The 18798-nt window shown below is 33.8% G+C and overlaps 2 protein-coding genes, 1 non-coding gene and 1 pseudogene across 6 annotated transcripts; 3 read left to right on the forward strand and 1 right to left on the reverse strand.

Annotated features, from left to right (window-relative positions):
- Nucleotides 1–255: 255 nt before the first annotated feature.
- TRNAL-UAA (transfer RNA leucine (anticodon UAA)) lies at nt 256–338 on the forward strand. Its single transcript has one exon. It is a non-coding gene; the product is annotated as a tRNA-Leu (tRNA).
- Nucleotides 339–4613: 4275 nt separating this feature from the next.
- On the forward strand, nt 4614–6810 carry LOC111290095 (uncharacterized; annotated as a pseudogene).
- A 911-nt stretch (nt 6811–7721) lies between these two features.
- LOC111291496 (uncharacterized) lies at nt 7722–13889 on the forward strand. 2 transcript variants are annotated; one of them, XM_089767816.1, is made up of 4 exons: nt 7722–7853; nt 8468–8525; nt 10170–10341; nt 10508–13889. In XM_089767816.1, the coding sequence occupies exons 3-4, from the start codon at nt 10248–10250 to the stop codon at nt 13687–13689; spliced, it is 3276 nt and encodes a 1091-aa protein (XP_089623942.1). In that variant the 5' UTR covers nt 7722–7853; nt 8468–8525; nt 10170–10247; the 3' UTR covers nt 13690–13889. The 2 variants fall into 2 exon arrangements, with proteins under 2 accessions (XP_089623942.1, XP_022739062.1); XM_022883327.2 differs by having other exon boundaries at nt 7830–7935.
- Nucleotides 13890–14145: 256 nt separating this feature from the next.
- Nucleotides 14146–18314, reverse strand: LOC111291497 (mitochondrial adenine nucleotide transporter ADNT1-like). Of its 3 annotated transcripts, none has more exons than XM_022883329.2 (8): nt 17825–18314; nt 16554–16602; nt 16154–16317; nt 15942–15979; nt 15385–15497; nt 15164–15277; nt 14644–14988; nt 14146–14521 (listed from the first exon to the last, which is right to left on the reverse strand). In XM_022883329.2, the coding sequence occupies exons 1-8, from the start codon at nt 17980–17982 to the stop codon at nt 14438–14440; spliced, it is 1065 nt and encodes a 354-aa protein (XP_022739064.1). In that variant the 5' UTR covers nt 17983–18314; the 3' UTR covers nt 14146–14437. The 3 variants fall into 3 exon arrangements, with proteins under 3 accessions (XP_022739064.1, XP_089623943.1, XP_089623944.1); XM_089767817.1 differs by lacking the exon at nt 17825–18314 and adding an exon at nt 16846–17664; XM_089767818.1 differs by lacking the exon at nt 17825–18314 and adding an exon at nt 17228–17245.
- Between the last annotated feature and the right edge of the window lie 484 nt (nt 18315–18798).

Consider the following 18798-nt stretch of genomic DNA (forward strand, 5'->3'; position numbering starts at 1 on the left):
GAACAATTTTGCATGTAACGCTGCGGATAATTCAAGAGAAAACCAAGTCTCTGTAAGAATCGACAATGATTCTTTGACTGTTAGGATGGTGTAGTAATGTCTAAATTAAAACTCATGGGTGCTGAACAATATTCCATTTTAGGCCAGTTCTAGCTTGAGATGCTTGCTTGCAAATTGTCCCGGAATCTGATTGAAGTATAAATGATACTTAAAATAAGTTAACTTAATGCATAAGTAGGGGAAAATGATACTAAAGCTGGTTTGCCCGAGAGGTTAAGGGGGAAGACTTAAGATCTTCTGTACATAAGTACGCATGGGTTCGAACCCCATAGCCAGCATGATTTTTTAGTTTATTTATTTATTCAATTTTATGGATCAAACTCATCCCAATCCTACCGAGGCTGCCAGCAAGATTTATCAGGTAACGTTTTTATTTATTTGCTGCCAGCAAGACTTATCAGTTAACCTTTTTATTTATTTTTTCAATTTTAATCCAGCACAATCCTAGCGAGGCTTCTATGATCGATCACCTATACCACACAGTCTAAGAGTAGCCATGTTTTCTTCTTTCACCATATTTTCTTTTTTATTTTTCTGCAGTGAAATTGGGATTAGTGAATTAAAAACTTTTGCACTGGGCTGGGCTGACTGGCTTGTAAAGCCTTCACCAAATGCCCTAGTCAAAATCTAACATGTTAAGGACTCCAGTAAGCAGCTAGACTCTCCATTCAGAACTTCCATAGGAGATTAAAAATTCCGATTCAAATTATTTTGCGCAGACGATCCCAAATTTGGTCCTCCCTTCTAGTCAACTTCTTATTTTACGTTTTGATACGGAAAATTAGTTTAGTTGTAAACTTAGTTACAGGCAAGCACATGGTAACAAGGAATGGCCTATGGAAATGGGAACACAGCTACACACGAAAACGTCCTTGAAGTTAGGCTCCACCTTTCCATGTGGTCTCTATACACTCGTTAAAGTAGGTTATTTTTTTGTAATTTTATAATTAAGTTAAATTTTTTATTTTTTATTAATTAATTTTAATTAAATATTTAACGTAATATCAAAATCAAAATTTTTATTATTATTATTTTAAAATTTATCACATGATGAATTTTTTTTTATCTTTATCTACATATAATGAGAACTTATTAAAATAATGTTATCTAATATTTAATAAATATTTAATTTTTTATAATATTTATATAAATTAAATATCTTTACTTATTATTAATTAATTTTAAATTTGATACTTAATATTATTAATTACAATTACACAAAGCTTATTTGCCACAAAGTGAGAGTTCAATCCTTAAATAATAAACATTCTTATCAAGGTTGGAAAAAGCCGTATTTAATCTTTCATGCCAATTCTCCCGTACTTTGGTTTTACATGCAAAATTTACAAATAAAATTACTTTCATATTGGATTAAATTACCAAATCACTTTAATACCGTATTCAATTTATTTGTATCACTTTAATTTTAAAATAACTTATGCCTATTCATGTATATATTTATATTTCAAGATTATATTCACTTTAATCGGTGCTAATTTCATTTTTAAGATTTTTTAATAAATTCTTAATAAAAATTATGAAATAAATACTTATTTAATCAATAATTATGTGATCTATTAATAAAATATTAAAATTTTAATTTTAATTTTAATAATAAATAAATTTAAATAATCTTAAATATTAAAAAACGGCAATTATATTTTGGTTGGATATACTCACGTGGAAAATTTTTTTTTTTTTTTAAAGTTGATGCTTAACTCTTTGAAATGTGGTCTGTAATCTGCAATTTTCTCTTTGCAAATTGATTAGAGAAACAAGTCAAAACTTAAAAGTGCAAAAATAAAACTAAATTGAAACTCCGAATGTTAATCAGGACAAGACAAAAGACAAAGTGTGGGGACATTACCCACGTGGCATCACGTTGAATTTTTAGCCACTTATTTTCAAAACATGAAATTATCGCGTTTTTTTGGCAATCCGAGAAAATGAGATTTGCTACCTTCTTAAATTCAATGATTTTGAACGTATTAGAAACCGAAATCTAAGGGCACTTGCATGGAAAGAAGCGCCAAAATTTCTTTCTCATTGTCATGGACCAAGGCCAAGACAAACAAACAAAAAAGTAAAATTTATAATTTCCCCCCCTTTTTTTCTCTCTTTCTTTTCCCTCAAAATGTCTCCAAATTTGCAATTATTTTATCTCTTCTCATTGCATTTTGATCGGCAGATGGAATATTCGCTTTCAATTTCCCGGTAAGATTTGTTTTTTAAAAAAGGTATTTTTCTTCGTTTGATTGTCAATATAATAATAAATCTCATAAAAACGGATCTCTTGATTCATCTTAAAATATTCTGGTTAGATTGTACCCCGAATTGGATTCTATAAAATTTTACGTAGTTCTCAAAGAATGTCATTCCTTATCTAAACATAATGGACGTTTTAACGATTCGATGCAGTAATAATCCCATAATTTAATTAAAAAATTTTGATTAGAAACCTTCAATCACCTGCTTAAGATTGCTAGGCCATGGAATTGATGTTGGCTGGTAACTTTCTTAAAGGGGGAGGTAGGAAAAGGTGTTTGAATTTTGAGATTCAAAGGTAGGGGCTGTTATTGGCCTTTGAAGATGACATTTCAAACCTCATGCACCACTACCCGTCACCCAATCTTTGGAAATCTGGATTTATTAAGGGACCACCATTTTTTTTTTTTTGTGGGCTTTATTGTCAAAATCATATAAAGCTATGTCGTAGAATAATTGTTATGTGATGTATGTTAGATTAGATCCCTTAGCTGAAGGAAGATTCCTTGATTCATATGTGTGGAGGGCAACAAAGGTATTTGTCTTGTTTTTCCTCTGTTTGTTGCCTGAGGGTATATACAATTGAAGACTCTGTTCTAGGATAGGGGGCTACCGAAATGTGTGGTTGATTTTATAATTTGCATCTTCTATTAGGATTTTTGACAGGGTAGTATTGTCATTAATGAATTCTTAATGTGCCAAAGAGACCTTGTTTCAAAAACAAGTAGGAGGCCTTGGAACCTTTAGATCTCGGGTTCAAGTTCCATCTGGTGTGAGTTTTTTCCAATTATATGTTGCTTTCTTGGTTGGTTTATTGATTTTTTTTTTCTTGATATATGTTAAAGGTTATTTGATTATGATTGTAATTTCATAAAAAAATAAATTCTTAATGTAGATAGGTCAAGCATGTAAGTTGAAGATTTTGACAAGCATGCCTCATTGCATGTTTTTTCAAAACCAAACTATTGCAAGATTTTGAACTTTGAGCAGTTCGTATAAATGTTTGATGCGACAATTCTCGTGTACACCGTATGATGTGTGGATTTTACAAAGGTCTTTGTTTTTTCTTCACTCTGCAGATGAAGTAATTTTCTTCTATTGCTACTCTTTCTTTGATGTACGCATTTTCTATGTTAGTCAAGAGGGGAGAAACAGTAAGGGTAAACCATCTAAAATGCAGTGACCGCCCAAACTGTTTTCAAGGATATGTTTAAGTCTAAGGACTTTACCATGTTTGAATGAAGTGATGTCAAAATAATTCATTAATGTTATGTCACCTTATTTTCAGAGATTTAGTTTGATGGTTTTGAGATGGACAATGCTTGTTTTTGCTTGGGGAGGATCCATTCATTAAATTTGCTGCAAATTTCATAATGGAGATGAAGCAATAAAGAATGACAAAAACCTCTGGGGGTTATCCTGATACTCAAAATGATGGAGGACGTGGAAGTGACTAAAACAGGTTCGTAGAAATTAATGGAATCCAAAAGAATGCACTTTATTTTGCTGTAAAATCAAATTTGCGCCGAGTTGATATCTTCCATGGCTACCCTTCTTTTATCGTCCTCTCATATTAATGGAGAATCAAGGATAGCATGGCTGTCATTACAAAATCTTTTCTCACTAATTTACTAAATATATCTAAACTTCTATCTATTGGATGTAAACTTTTTAATGTATGCTCAATCAGTTTTGTCAGTGGTCGATAGGCTTTTCATTTGAAAAGTACAGTTTCCTCTTATTTTCATGTGGTTTCACTTCTTAATGTAAACCTTAATGGATGCATGTCTACATAGTTATTTGCATTTTATGTGTCGTTTTGGCTAAGGTAATACAATAATTAACAATAAAATTTTTGCCAGAAAAAAAATTCCCCATTGTCATCTTTAAATAGGCGTATAGCCATATACCATATACATGAATGGACAATGGTTCCAATTCACTGCCATTCACCAAGTGTGAAATTCTTTTGGTAGTGACTAGAGAGTTGCCAAGCTTGTCGCCATGTTTATGTTTCTGCAAAAGCAAGGTCCACGATCTGCTTATAATATTTGCCCTATAGAGAGAAACTTAACAGGGTCTTGTAATAATTTCCTATTTTATAGTTACAATTGTCAGCTTTATGAGTAATTAGTTGATTACCTTAGGTAGCTGTCATCGTTTAGCGTTAATTGTTTTGTCAACTCTCCTGATTTGTGTTTGCTGTTGTAAAGTCTCAAGTGCTTTTTACTAAGATCAAACGAGTTTTTCATTTTCTCCGATAGCCACTTCATTTGATTTTGACGTAACAGATTCAGAAGTTCCCTGTTTTTTTTGCAGATGCTGAAAAGAAAGTGGAAAGAATCTTGAAACTCATTAAGAGGAGAAATAGATCAAAAAAGGAGCCAGAACTTGTTGGACTTGTTGAGGACTTTCACAAACAGTACCAGTCGCTCTATGCCCAGTATGATCATCTTAAAAGAGCATCAGGTAAGAAGGCTCTCGATGGAAAAGGAAATGAAAGTTGTTCTTATCATACCTCTCGCTTGGATTCAGAATATTATTCTTCTGATGATACAGAAATTAACACTGCATCTAGTAACAATAGAAGTTCCCAAAAAATGATGGCAGGCAACATGGAGGAGAACTTGAAAAGGCATACGTAGAAGTTGCTGACCTGAAGCATCAATTGGCCTCTAAGACAGAAGAGAAGGAAGCTGTAGCTTCAGACCATCTGGCTGCTTTAAGTAAAATTCAAGAAATAGAAACCATCAATAGAGATTTGAGAAAAGAAGTGGATGAAAAAGAAAAAGAGACTTTCTGCTCTTGGAATGGTGCAAAAGGGACAGGCAACTGAGCCACGGGAACAGTTAACTTGCTTGAAAACTGAGCTGGAATCTCTGCAGCTCCAGAAAATAGATTTGGAAGCTCAGCTTAATGGTAAGACAGATGAAGCTAAAAAGCAAGGAGAGGGATATAAGGCACTGCATGCACAGATCTCGGAGGAAGGAGATGAAGTAACTAAACTCATGAAGCAAATCAAGGACAATGAAAACAATTAACATCTAAAATTGAGGATTCAATGGCACTGGTCAGCAATCCGAAAAAAGAGGTGGACTGTTTGCGTGCCCAAAAATGTGAAGCCGTAGGAAATATAGCATGCAAAAGTAATGAATCATTCAATCAAGAAAATGTAATGAAGCAAGAATTGGATTCCCTACGCAGCCAGAAAACTGAATTAGAAATTCTGCTAGAGAGGAAATCCAAAGCAATCTCCCAGTATCTGATTCAAGTGAAAACCCTGAAAGAGGAATTAGCAAGAAAGAGTGCTGTTGAGCAGATAATGGTAGAAGAAAAAGAAAGCTTACAGGTGCAGGTGATGGACTTGGAATCAGAGGTGGATGCTCTATGCAAACAGAAAAATAAATTAGAAGATGAACTGAGGAGTAATATTCGTGAAATCAATCAATTGAGAGAGGAAAAGGGTCAACTGAATGCAAGAATTTTAGAATTGGAAGCAGTATTTCGAGAGAGACACTTCGAGCTTTCTGCTCCTCAGGAGGACAGCAAAAGTAAAAGGGTTAAAGAAACTGCTCAGATGAATGCGGAGGTTGAACTTCAGCAACAGAAGTTGAATTCCATGAAGATGGAGAAAAGCCAATTGGAGTTATGGATTTCTGATCAGCAGAGAATGACGAAAGAAAGAGAGGAAAGCACTAACAAATCTATGGAGTCTAACTCTAAGCAGGTCAGACGATTGTCGTTAGGAAACAAGTTTAATTACCATGTCCTAGAAAGAAAGATGGAGGATTTAGCACAAGAGTTTCGCAAGAAAGTTGAAGATAACATCCGTCTTTTGTACCAGAGGATCACGGTTGCTGACAAAAGACATTATGAGAACAAAGAGATTTACAAGATAACAAAAGAAAGGCTAGAGCAAGAAAATGAAGCACTTGAACTAAAGCTCGCCACTTGTGAAGCTGAGTTCAAGAAGTTAAGGGATAAAATAGAGGCAGGAAAAGATGCATCGACTGCATTAAATTCAGTGGTGAATAAGTTAGAAGTTGATGGAAATTCCTCGACCTGCATTTCAAAAGTCGCAGATGAGCTTGTTTCTGCAAACGACTGTGACTCAACAGGGAGGGAAAATGGAATAGAAGAGGTGAAGAATAATGTGGATTCATTGGTAGCAGAAATGGATAAGGAAAACGAGGAGGAGTTACTAAGGGAGAAGGTGTTGAATTTGGAAGCTAAGTTGAGTGAGGAAGGAGAAGCAAAGTTGAAGCTGTTGAAAGCCGTGAGTGAGCTTGGGAATAGAGTGGGAGAATTGGAGGAAATCACGACAGAAAAGGATGAGACATTGTTGGGTCGTGAAGAAGAGAAGAGGGAAGCCATAAGGCAGCTCTGCCTCTTGATTGACTACCACCGCTGCCGCTCTGACTATCTCATGGAATTGATCTCAAAGTTCACTGTTAGAATCGAGAAAAAGTCATGAACTTTTCTCAACTGTTACCACTACATTTTTTTCATATAAATCTCAATTTATTAATTAATTTTTTTTTGTAAAAAAAAATTCTTTTGTTCATAACTTTAATAAAAGTGATTATTTCTATTCATTAATTTACCTTTTTCCCTCTAATTTCTATTCATTAATTGGAATGTTTGGCCAAAAAATCATTGAGACTAGTATTGGATTAAGGGGTAGTACCGAAGGGTACAAACCTTGGAAGGAGTTTGGTGAAATTTAAAGATGTAATTAATTAAATTTAAACCGATATAATATTATGTTTGAGTTGAAGTTCGAAAGATTTAAAATTTAACTTAAATTTGATTAAATTTTATTTTTTTAATTTAAATTTGATTTATAATAAAAATTAAATTATTTAACTTCGTTTAATTAAATTTAATTAATATAAAAAATAAATTTGATTTATATAATCATAAAACTTTGATTATTTATATTTTAAGTTTAAACTCGAATTTAAAATAATTTTATTAATTAAAATAATAAAAATATATTAAAATATAAAAATTTTATTAAATTCATTACCTACTTAAATTAAATATAAAAATATTTAAATTTGATATAATCAATAAATTAAATTATTTAAACTTTAACTTAATTCAATAATAATTAAATTAAATTCAAAATTTATTTTAATTAAATTTATGTAACTTGCGAATACTCATTTACGTATCATTTACACTAATAATGAAGTGCCAAAAAAACAGATTTTTCTACGTTAATCGCCAGCGAATTCAAATATCAAAATAAACGGGAATATACCAAAAGATCGGGAAAACAATATACAATCATCTCGCGTTTTCTTCAGACGAGAAATTAAAGGGCATAACTGCAATAAAAGAACAAATGCAAGGGTAGTTAATATTAAAGAAAGTTCCAAGGATTCCATACCATATCCTGAAAATTGAAGAGCTACAAAATGCTAGGGAAAGTGCTCTAATCCAAACAAAATCGCTTTCACCATTTGTTCTTTTATAATTAACTGTTCGTTTCATTTCTCGAAAGGAAAAAAAAAAAAAAACAGGCACGCTCTCTCTCTGAGTTTTTTTTTTGCTCTGTTTTTCAGATTCTTCTTCTTGATCTAGCTTTGGAGCTCTGAGTCGGAGGTTATCTTTGATTATCAACTGATTAATCTTCATTTAGTTTCTTCTTTGATTACTTGAAACTTCAGTTTCAATCAAAACTTTTGGTCTTTAGCCGAATCAACTTGAGTAACTTCAGTTTTGATGGTTGAATTTTTGTTCAGTTATCTTTTTTTTTCTTGTTATTTTTATTGATTTTATAAAAGAATTTAAGGTTTGATTTACTCTTTCTCTTAAACATAAAATATCTTAGATCTTTTTTTCTTCCTTGAATGTTTGATTTTATATGGATTTGCAATAATCCATGTGCTTTTGATTTTACTAATAAAAATCACTGCTAACTTTAGAATTGAAAATGGTTTAAGATTAAAATTATATTAAGATCATGATTTTCAGTTCAAGTCAATGATATTCTTCTTCTTCTTCTTAAAAAAAATTCAATATTTTCTTCGTTTTGAACTGGCTGTTTACATCGGTTTAGATTCGATTTTTTATCTTAAATTCAATGTTTTACTCTTTTAATTTGAATGAAAAAAAAATCCATTTATTTTTGCAGAAACTTAGCAAAGCTTCCTAATCAAGATTGAGAAAGGAAAGTGAAGAGAAAGTCTCAGGTGAATAATGCCAAATTACTACTTCTACTCCTTATTGTTTATTTATTTATTTACTTTAACAAGTTAAAAGTTTTTATTTACATTTTATTTTCATTTTTTTTTAATAATAGTATTTCTTTTTCATATACCATAAAAAAGTTTTTGAGTAATTGCGTGATAATTAGTGGGCCTTGCCTTGTGTTGTATGAACGGAGAAAAAGGAAAGAACAAAAAGAACAGCTCAGCTTTTTCCAAATAATATATCTTTTATCGTTCCAAATCAGCTTCTATATTTCTGAGTGCGTTATTACATTCCCCAGTGAATGTGATGATGAGATGGCGCCAGACTAGAATCATATCTGCCACTTGTTGTGCTCCTTGAACAAATTCTTAGCCCATTTAGGCATTTAGCTGTTTTTTGTTTTTTGGTAGTCTAATCAAATCATTAATCTTGCTTATTATGCTTAACCATGATATGGTAAATAGTAATGCTAGTGCATGCCTTGGTTATGTGGACCCATGTTCTATTATGGGCCCATGCATGTTCTCAGAATCATGTTCATAAATTTTCTATTACTATTTGATAAATCCTATAAATGCTTAGATTAGATCCCGAGTCCCAACTTTTTTTTTTTTTTGATAATACCAAGTTGAAAAAAGATAGTTGCTTTTAGATTTTGTTATTTTGAGCTGGATTGCAAGTAGATGGGTTTGGGTTTGATTTGTTTCTTTGTGATTAGAAAGTAGTACATATTTACCAAAAGTAATATTTTCTCTTTGACTTTGTTTCTTAATTTCATTGTTTGTGTTGTGGTAAGGGCAAATAGTTTTTGAATATAGGGGAGTGGGTTTGGGGCCACCCTATCTATAGTCGGCTATGGCTTTGTTGGACAGGGTCATGAATCATACATTTATTAAAACTTAATGCTCAGTAGGTGGAAAAAGAAAAAGTATTAGGTATTGAACAATTGAGATCATAGGATAAAAAATAAAAATATGGTTAGATTCTTGTTGCTGATCTTTCTCACTTTCTGGACTGTTTGGAATTCGGTTGGAAATTGGAATCCATATGATGGATGGTTGAGTTGGATTGGTGCAATACCTTGCGATTTAGTAATCTATCCCATTTCAAACGGGATTTAGTAATTTATCCCGTTTCAAATGCTTTATAAATTCCTAGTCCGGATATAAATCTTGAGAAGAATTGTTTATTAAAGGAGGACGCCCTGTGTAGAACAACATGATGGATTGATAACCACCACTTTCATTTTCATTTTTCAAAACAAATTGATAATATTTAAAAGCTGTCCACCACACTGCTGGTTAAGTCTGCGACATATTTATCATATCCATTAGGAGTTTGTAGCATTTTTAGTGTTTTCTCTAGCAATAACGAGGGGCCTCCGTCCAAACAATACCATTGTTAATTGAGACAATTTACTTCTGAACAGGGCATTAGTTTGCCAGTTGTTATAATACCAGAAGTCTTTGGTTAAAGTATTTTAAATTAAAGTTTTTTAATGGATATTCGGCAGTTTAGGGTCCTCAATATATTATACGTTTACAACTCTTGGAATCGATCAGTCATGTTAGAAGTAGGTTGTATAGTTTCTGGTTGACAAGGTTTGACACTAATTACAAGGTATCCTTAATTCTGCTTTTCAGATTTTATGCTCGAGATGGAGATTGCCTTGTCTTCGTGCACACGTGCTGAGCAAAATTAGTTGGTAATCTGACTAAAAGATGACCAAGCATCGTTTCAGGGAGTCTATAAAGTCCTTCTTTGGGCATCATGTTGATCCAGAAAAAGATGAACAGCTTAAAGGAAATAAAATAGGTGAACTGTCTACATTTTACTGATTATTTGTGGGTGCAATTCTCCATTTATTGATAAATTTTATTCATGTATGTTCTGAAATGCCACAATCAGCTGAACATGATTTTCCACTTATGATTTACTTCATTTTGTTTTGTATCTCAAGACTAAATTCTTTTCACTACAGAAATTGATGACAAGGTGACAAAAATATTGAAGCTCATCAAGGATGAAGAAATCGAAGAAAATGATGGGATCTCAATAACTAACTCCAGCAAGGATTCACTTGTCCAGTTAATTGAGGATTTTCACAAACACTATCAAAATCTCTATGCACAATATGATCATCTCACTGGGGAGCTGAGGAAAAAAGTTCATGGCAAACGAGAAAAAGATGCCTCCTCTTCGTCAAGTTCAGATTCAGACTCTGATTATTCTTCAAAAGATGGAGGCAGTAAAAATGGAAAATTGGAGAATGAATTCCAGAAAATAGCAGAAGGGATTAAACAAGAACTTGAAACAGCAAATCTGGAAATTGCTGACCTCAGGAGAAAGCTGACAGCTTCAAGTGAAGAAAAAGATGTTTTGAATTCAGATTATCTAGCTTCTTTAAGCAAGATGCAAGAAGCAGAGGAAATCATCAGAAATCTGAAGCTTGAATCTGAAAGATTGGAGAGTGAAAAATCAAAACTTGCGGTTGAGAATGAAGAGCTGGGGCATAAACTGGACACTCATGCTAAGATAGAAGCTGAGGTGAATCAGAAATTGGAAGATCTGAATAGAGAAAACAATAACTTAATTCTAGAGAAAGAGACTGCTGTTAAAAGAATTGAAGATGCTGAGAAGTTTAGTGAAGATCTTAGAAGAGAAGTTGATCAACTGAAAGAGGAAAATATAACTCTAAAGCAAGAGCTAGAAAGTGTTAGGGGCGAAGTTTCCAATATGCAGCAACAGCTGGAATCTGCAGAACAGCAAGTTTCAGAATTAAGCCACCGCCTTAATGCTACTGGGGAAGAGAATAAATCCGTGAATTCCAAACTTTCTGAGGTTTCAAATGAGATTCTGCAGGCACAGGACAAAATACAACGACTCATGGCTGAAATGAGTCAGTCGAAGGAGGAACTTTATGAGAAAGAAAGGGAACTTTTGATGCTTGCAGAGTTGCATGAGCTGCATGGGAGTCAAACATCTGCTCAGATAAAAGAATTAGAGGCACAAGTGACAAGCTTGGAAATCGAGGTGGAATCATTCAGAGCAACAAACAGAGATATGGAGGTGCAGATAGAGAAAAAAGCAAGTGAAGCAAAACATCTGGAAGAGCAAAATATAGGACTGCAATCCCAAATTTCAGAACTTGAGATGATGTCAAAAAAGAGAGAAGAAGAACTTTTGACTCTAACCAAGAAAATTGAGGATAATGAGAAAGAATCATTGTCCAGAGAGGAGAACTTGACAGTGCAGATCAACAGTCTGCTAGTGGACATGGAGTCGCTACACACCCAGAAAGCTCAATTGGAAGAACATATAGTATTTAAAAGTGATGAAGCATCAACTCAAGTCAAGAGCTTAATGGATCAGATATATACATTACAGAAGGAGCTGGAGACCCTGCATAGCCAGAAAGCAGAACTGGAAGTGCAGCTTGGGAGAAAAACTCAAGCTATTTCAGATTATGTTATTGAGATAGAAAAGGCAAAAGAAGAGATAGTAAGCAAGACTGAGGATCAACGGAAAGTTCTGAAGGAGAAAGATGGTTTGCTGGCACAAATTAAGGATCTAGAATTTGAGGTCAATTCTCTAAAGAATCAGAAAGGTGAACTGGAAGAGGAATTAAGAACTAAAATCGAAGAGTATGGTCAGTTGAGGGAGGAAAAGTTGGGGTTACAGGGTCGAACCGTTGAATTAGAGAAAACATTGGCAGAAAGAAGTCTTGAGTTCACTGCTCTCCAGGAAAAACATGCAACCGCAGAGAATAAAACTTCTTCTCAATTAACAGCCCTAGTGGTGCAGGTCAACAATTTGCAGCAGGAGTTGGATTCCGTACTGTCCCAGAGAAATGAACTGGAGTTGCAGCTTAAGAAAGAGAAACAAGAATCATCAGAAAGATTGACAGAAATGGAGAACCAGAAATCTGAGCTAGAAAGCCAAATTAACAATCAGCTGAGAATGCTAGAAGAACAGGGGGAGGCGTATAAGAAGTTGACCGAGGAACACAAACTGGTCGAGGGCTTATACCAAGAGTGCAAGGCAAATCTTGAAGTTGCAGAAAGGAAGATGGAAGAAATGTCAGAAGAATTCCTGGGAAACATTGAATCTAAAAGTCAAATGGCAGTTGATCTGAAGCAAATGGTTGAGGACCTTCAAAGAGATTTGGAAGCAAAGGGAGTTGAGAAAGATGACTTCATAAACCAGATTACAGATCATCAGAGAATGCTAAAGGAACAAGAAGATGCATTTAACAAGCTAAGCGAGAAGTACAATCAACTTGAAACTTCATTTCAGGACTGCAAGGCAATTATTGAAGTCACAGAAAGGAAGATGCAAGAAATGGCAGGAGAGCACAATAAGAACGTTCAATCAAAGGATCAAATGGTAGCTGACCTGGAGCAAATTATTGAAGACTTGAAAAGAGATTTAGAAATGAAAGGAGATGAGCTCAGTACTTTGGTTGAGAACGTCCGCACAATTGAAGTTAAGCTCCGGTTGTCAAACCAGAAACTTCGTGTCACAGAACAGTTACTAACTGAGAACGAAGAGAGCTTCAGACAAGCAGAAGCAAAGTTCCTGGAAGAACAAAGAATACTTGAAGAAAGGGTCACGACGTTGTCCGGAATAATTGCTGCAAACAATGAAGCCCATTGCAGGATGATCACTGATATCTCAGACAATGTTAATAGTAACTTGACTGGATTTGAAGCCGTCATCCAGAAATTTGAAGAAGGCTATAATAACTACGAGCATTGTGTTGAAGAAACATTGAAAGAGCTAAGGATTGCTAAGCACTGGGTTGCAGAGACAAAGAGCGAGAAGAAGCAGCTGATGGATGAAATGACTAATTTGATTGAGCAACTGAAAGGTCAGATAGAACAAGGCTCTATGTTGCGAGAGAGAGTTGAGAAGCTACAGAATAAGGCAAACAAGGAAGAAGGCGAGAAGGAGAGTCTGGTGAAATTCGTGAAGCTTCTGGAGAAGAAAATCGAAATCTTGGAGACGGCGATGAAAGAGAAGGATCAAGGTCTATTGGGTCTAGGAGAGGAGAAGAGGGAAGCCATTAGGCAGCTGTGCGTTTCGATTGATTATCACCGCAGCCGCTGCGATGATCTAAAGGAAATGCTCTCCAAAGCTGTCAGAATCCAGAGGGCAACCTAGAAGAAGAATTCCATTATCTTCATTCTGGTTTTGCATTTATGGATTATTTTTCATTATTTCATTTTTTCTACTCAGACAGATTGGACTGTTGAAAAAAAAAAAAAGAAGCATTCTCAGGTGATGTTCGGTTAGCACAAGCTACATGTCTCATAAAACTTGGTTGCGCGTAAAGATAAAACTACAGTATTAGGATTTTCTCATCGAGTTTGTTTTCTATTTTATTTTCACATCCGAGATTAAAAAGATTATATATGTTTTTATTATATCTTAAAAAATATGTGCAAATGCTTTTTGTAAAGACTAAAAAATTTGGCGGTGGATTAGATAATTTTCCATATTAAAAGCACTTAAACTTAGGCTCTCAAACATGAAATATTCATTACTATTAGTCTTAATTGTCATATTATTAGTCGTAAATGGATTAACAATAGGCAACAGAATGTTTAAAAGTCAGTAGAAAAGAAATCTATCAGAATGTATATCAGCTGCATCATTTCCTGACAAATATATTATTTTCTGAAAACCTCCTGAAAAATACTTATTGCCACAGCGCAGTACATATGAATAAGAAAACGAAAACCTAAGGACTGAAGAAAGATGGCTGTAAGTGAGTTTCAATAAAGCTGAATTCAGGCACTAAATGTCCTCTTACCTTGAGAAGGGAAAGCAATTCCTGATACTATACCCCTTCCCTTCTTCTGCTTACCTAAATGAACCCAAAAGTTTGACCAAAAATCCTGGAGTTCCTTCAGTCAGATATCCTTAACTCAACTCCAAGAACATCCTTCACCAATTCGTATGTAACAAATGCTATTGCTATCGACGGAACCACCTGAAGAAAATGGCAAAGAACATCTATTGTTTAAATGGAAAGTAAAAGGGTAAGGAGTATAAAACTACAAACACTTTTATTCAAACAGAATGCAAGAAAGATGACCAAGATGCTACACTAACCTTCACTGAATTGGGAACCAAACCCTTGTATAATGCCCTGAAACCCTCATACCGAACTGTTTTCCTGAATGCATCAACCATACCAGTATATTCAATGGCGGCCTTGCTCTTTCCATCACCGGTGACAACTGAAGCAGCGTCTTTCCAGCCTACCATCTGCATTCTACGTCGAATGACATCAAGAGGGTATGCAACTGTCTGGCCAACAGTTCCAGCAGCAGCCCCACATGCAAGCCTTGTAGTGACACCCAATTCAGAGTCCTCAACTAGCCCGAATGGTTTGCTTTTGATCAACCAGTCTTTCAGAGATTCATAAACCGCAAAGTTAAGACCCACATAGGGTACCTATAACAATAGACATCATAAAAACCATTTAGGCCTTTGCATACAAACTAATTCAGGCAAACCAGAAATGGAACTCATCATCCTAGCTGAAGTCTACATCCACCTAAATGCAGATTCCTAAAGTGCAATTAGCAGTAAACCATGCATGCATCCATACCACAAAAGTTTTACTTACAACTCCTATTACAGATGGTAACCAGCCTTTGTACAAAGCACGGGGACCTTCTTCTCGTAGTACTGTTGACAGAGCATGGAAGATTCCTCTATACTGGCGAGGTGACTTCTCAGTCTGCAAATATAACATGTGGACATTAGCCATCAAAGTGATAACAAGAGGCAAGCTTGTCCCTGCAGGCAAAAGACAGTTGATCCAACAACATTCAAATAAAACATTACCTGGACAGTTAGACGACCTCGTACCATATCCATTGGATAAGTAGCTGACATGGCAATAATTCCAGCACATGCACCAGCTCCAAGGCGTAGAAATGGAGTGAGTTGAGCATCCTCTGCAAGACAAAATCAAGAAAGTAATAAGTAAATACACTCATAGCAACATCGACAATTACTACGGAATGCAAACTCATCTTCTGTCAATCAGGGCCATAAAACAGATTCCATTTTGCCCATTCAGCACTAGTCCATAGTTGAAGGAAGAGAATAGCACAACAGGCACCAACACAAGATTCATTTACATACTTCAACAGTACTGCATGCAGACAGAAAGGAATGCACAGCCTTTGTCAACACAATCTAGTGCACTTGTTTCTTTCGACACGAACTTAGATATACAGCACGCTAAGTTCACAAGCAGTACACATTTGCCTCAAAAATTGCATAGAGTCAATGAAATTGAATCATACCAATCAGCTTCACATCTAAGAACATTTACAAGTGTAGTTGAGCGATAAATAAAAACAACGATTATAAAGTCAAAAATGATATAGGTATACCATTCCCTGATTGCTGCCGGTAAAGGTATAAAATCCCCCTATATTCACAAAGAAGTAAAAAGGAAGATATTAGTTCATACTTTGTTACGATTATTCAAAGATAAATCTTCACTTTTTGAACATTAATATATGCATCCTTTGACTGGTTAAGGAAAAAAAATTGTGATAACAACAGAAGGTTAATAGTGAAGTAAGGAATAGCCAAGGCTTACTTAGATGCTTCCTCATAGCTAAAAAACTTCACTGCTGAGTTAGGAATGATGCGAGCACAATTAGTGCCATTGCCTTTAAACATTCCCCTGAAACCCTCAGTTTTCCATATATATTTCAAACCCTGGAATGTTCCATTGTATTTTATACTATGAGGATTCTGCACCTGCAGGTACAGAAAGTAAATCCTGTGAGTCTACACTCAAGGAAAACATACAGCATATTTAAAGCTCTAACTATCACCAGAATTAACAAAACAGTGAATAGACATTAAGTTGAATCTTCACACTAGAAGAATGAGGAGACAAATAATGAAAGGGAACTAGAATATAACTTAATAGCATATTAAAAAAATGATAAATTAATGAAAAAGGACCTAATTACAATGATAAAATAAACAACCTGAAGTAAAATTTTTAATCTCTCTAGGGGAGCAACAGCACTACGTGACCTGAAACAGATATGACATACATTTAGGATTGAAAATTGGCAATGGAAATGGTAAGTTAAGCATAATCATAACACAATATAGATACAGCAGCAGTATTCCAGGATCCCAGCACAAGGTACAAGCATGACAAATGAAGAAAAGAAAACCATCCAAATATCAACATTGTAATATAATTCCCACCATTTTTCAGACAATAAAAATTGCAAGCAAACATTTTAGACACGGAATGAAGATATTCTTCACCTATCAACATCATGAGATTCAATCCTTCCTAAGGTCCTCCATTCAATTCTCACAACTACCATCAAAGCCACAAAAGTTACCATAACATTTCAGAAAGCATCAAATGCCACCGTGTTCACCATCCTTGAAGTTTAAAGACCATTTCAAACTCTCGTACCCTTACTAAGAGTAACCATATTGCCCAGAAGCTCTTGTTAAATACATCACAAGCTATTAAAATCCTAAACTACCAAGTTAAAGTCCTAAAAGGGGAAAAAAAGCTTTTTTTCTGAAGAATCAAGCAACGTGATGAAACTACTACTCTACAACAGATTAACTGTTAATTTAAACAAACATTATGTGTTTGGGAGAATTTCCATATCATTAGCAATTAATACCATACCAGACGGCGACCTGTACATGTTTATCATCCTTCAAAAAATGGGGGAAAAAGAGACCCCAATTCAATATTTACATAACCAGAGTTTCTTATAAAAAGAAAAGGTTCAAAATTTTAAATTTAATAGCTGAAATAAAGAACTAAACATATAGGAGAATTTCATCATAAAAAAGAAGAGTAAGAATTAAATTTTAACAAAAAAAAAATGTATACTTTATTGGATTAAACAAAATAGAGAGGAAAAAAAAAAGATACTTTTTTGGAGTGTTCAGGTTTCAATCTTCAAAATTAACAAATTCTATTAAAAAATCGCTGCTTTCTAAAACAAGGAAACGAATTTATAAGAAAATTTAATATTAAAAAATGTTTTCTAAAAGTGGAAAAAAAAAAAAAAAAAACTCAGTTGAACAAAGCAAAAACTAGAAGGAAAAACAAAGCTCATTTTTTTGGGTCAAGATTGAAGTAACTTAAATAACATAAAAAATTTTCAAAAGAAAGTAAAAATATGATCAAATTACTTCAAGGTAAAAAATTAAAAAGGAGGAAAAAGAAAAAGGAAAAATAAGCTAAAAGGGGATCTTAAAAAACAAAGGCGCTTACACTCCACCAGCGACACCACCAGCAACAAGAGACTTGCAAATACTAAGGAGGGCGTGACTCGGCGCTTTAACTCCTTCGCTAGCGAGCTTCGCTTCTTCCGCCAGATTCACGATCGTCGAGACCGCCGACTCGCTCCTTTTCACATCCTCAGACGCCATTTTCCGGAGAGAGAAGAATAAAATGAAAATGAAAATGAAAAAAAAAAAAAAAAAAAAACAAGCCAGAAAATTAAATCGTCGGAACCCTAGCTTTCCGGCCAAAATATAGCGTTGACCGGACTCCGGTGATCAGCAAAGAAGAGAAGATCCTCTTTCCAGTGATTATGGGAAGGAGTGAACATAAGCAAGCATAGGCCAAGGAGTTAAAAAATATATATATACAAAAAGAAGGCGCTTCGGAGGAACAAAAGAACACAACTGTTGAGAGGTTTATAATTTAAGTAGCTTGTTATCTTTGTGATGTATTGATTATTTTTATTTTATTTAAATTTAAATAAAAATATAAATTAATATTTTTGAATTATTTACATACTTAAAATATATATAATATATAAATAATATAATTAAAACATTAAATCATAATAAAAATAATATTTTTCTTTTTAAATTCCATTTAAGGTTATAAGAAATTTTTTGTTTCATAATTGTAAAATTATCATAAAATTCATATCTTTTTTTTAAGGAATTTTGGTGAAAATTTTTTATGATTTTGAGGTTTTTTTTTTAAGTTAATATATAAATGAATTTGAAATTAATACTACTGATGAGACTATCACTTAATTATTTTTTATAATTTTTTTATGAAAAATAATATTTTGATTTAAAATTATGTTACATGTTTCATAATGAGAATATGAGTTGAAAAATTATTTATTTTTTGAATGTACAGCTTGCACATAAACTTATGTTTAAGACATATAACTCTATTGTATTAATTAATCAGAACATCATTTTATTTTATACAAATAAAAAATA

Source organism: Durio zibethinus, chromosome 11 (genome assembly GCF_047325235.1).
Source record: "Durio zibethinus cultivar Kanyao isolate XHJ-2024 chromosome 11, ASM4732523v1, whole genome shotgun sequence".
NCBI lineage: Eukaryota > Viridiplantae > Streptophyta > Magnoliopsida > Malvales > Malvaceae > Durio > Durio zibethinus.

Excerpts from the sequence above, each read along its gene's own strand:
- LOC111291496 (XM_089767816.1), top strand. The coding sequence starts at position 10,248 with ATGACCAAGCATCGTTTCAGGGAGTCTATAAAGTCCTTCTTTGGGCAT. Across the intron at positions 10,342-10,507 it reads GCTTAAAGGAAATAAAATAG|AAATTGATGACAAGGTGACA; the intron begins GTGAACTGTCTA and ends TTTTCACTACAG.
- LOC111291497 (XM_022883329.2), bottom strand. The coding sequence starts at position 17,982 with ATGGCGTCTGAGGATGTGAAAAGGAGCGAGTCGGCGGTCTCGACGATC. Across the intron at positions 15,498-15,941 it reads CCGGCAGCAATCAGGGAATG|AGGATGCTCAACTCACTCCA; the intron begins GTATACCTATAT and ends TTTGTCTTGCAG. Across the intron at positions 15,278-15,384 it reads GAGGTCGTCTAACTGTCCAG|ACTGAGAAGTCACCTCGCCA; the intron begins GTAATGTTTTAT and ends TTATATTTGCAG.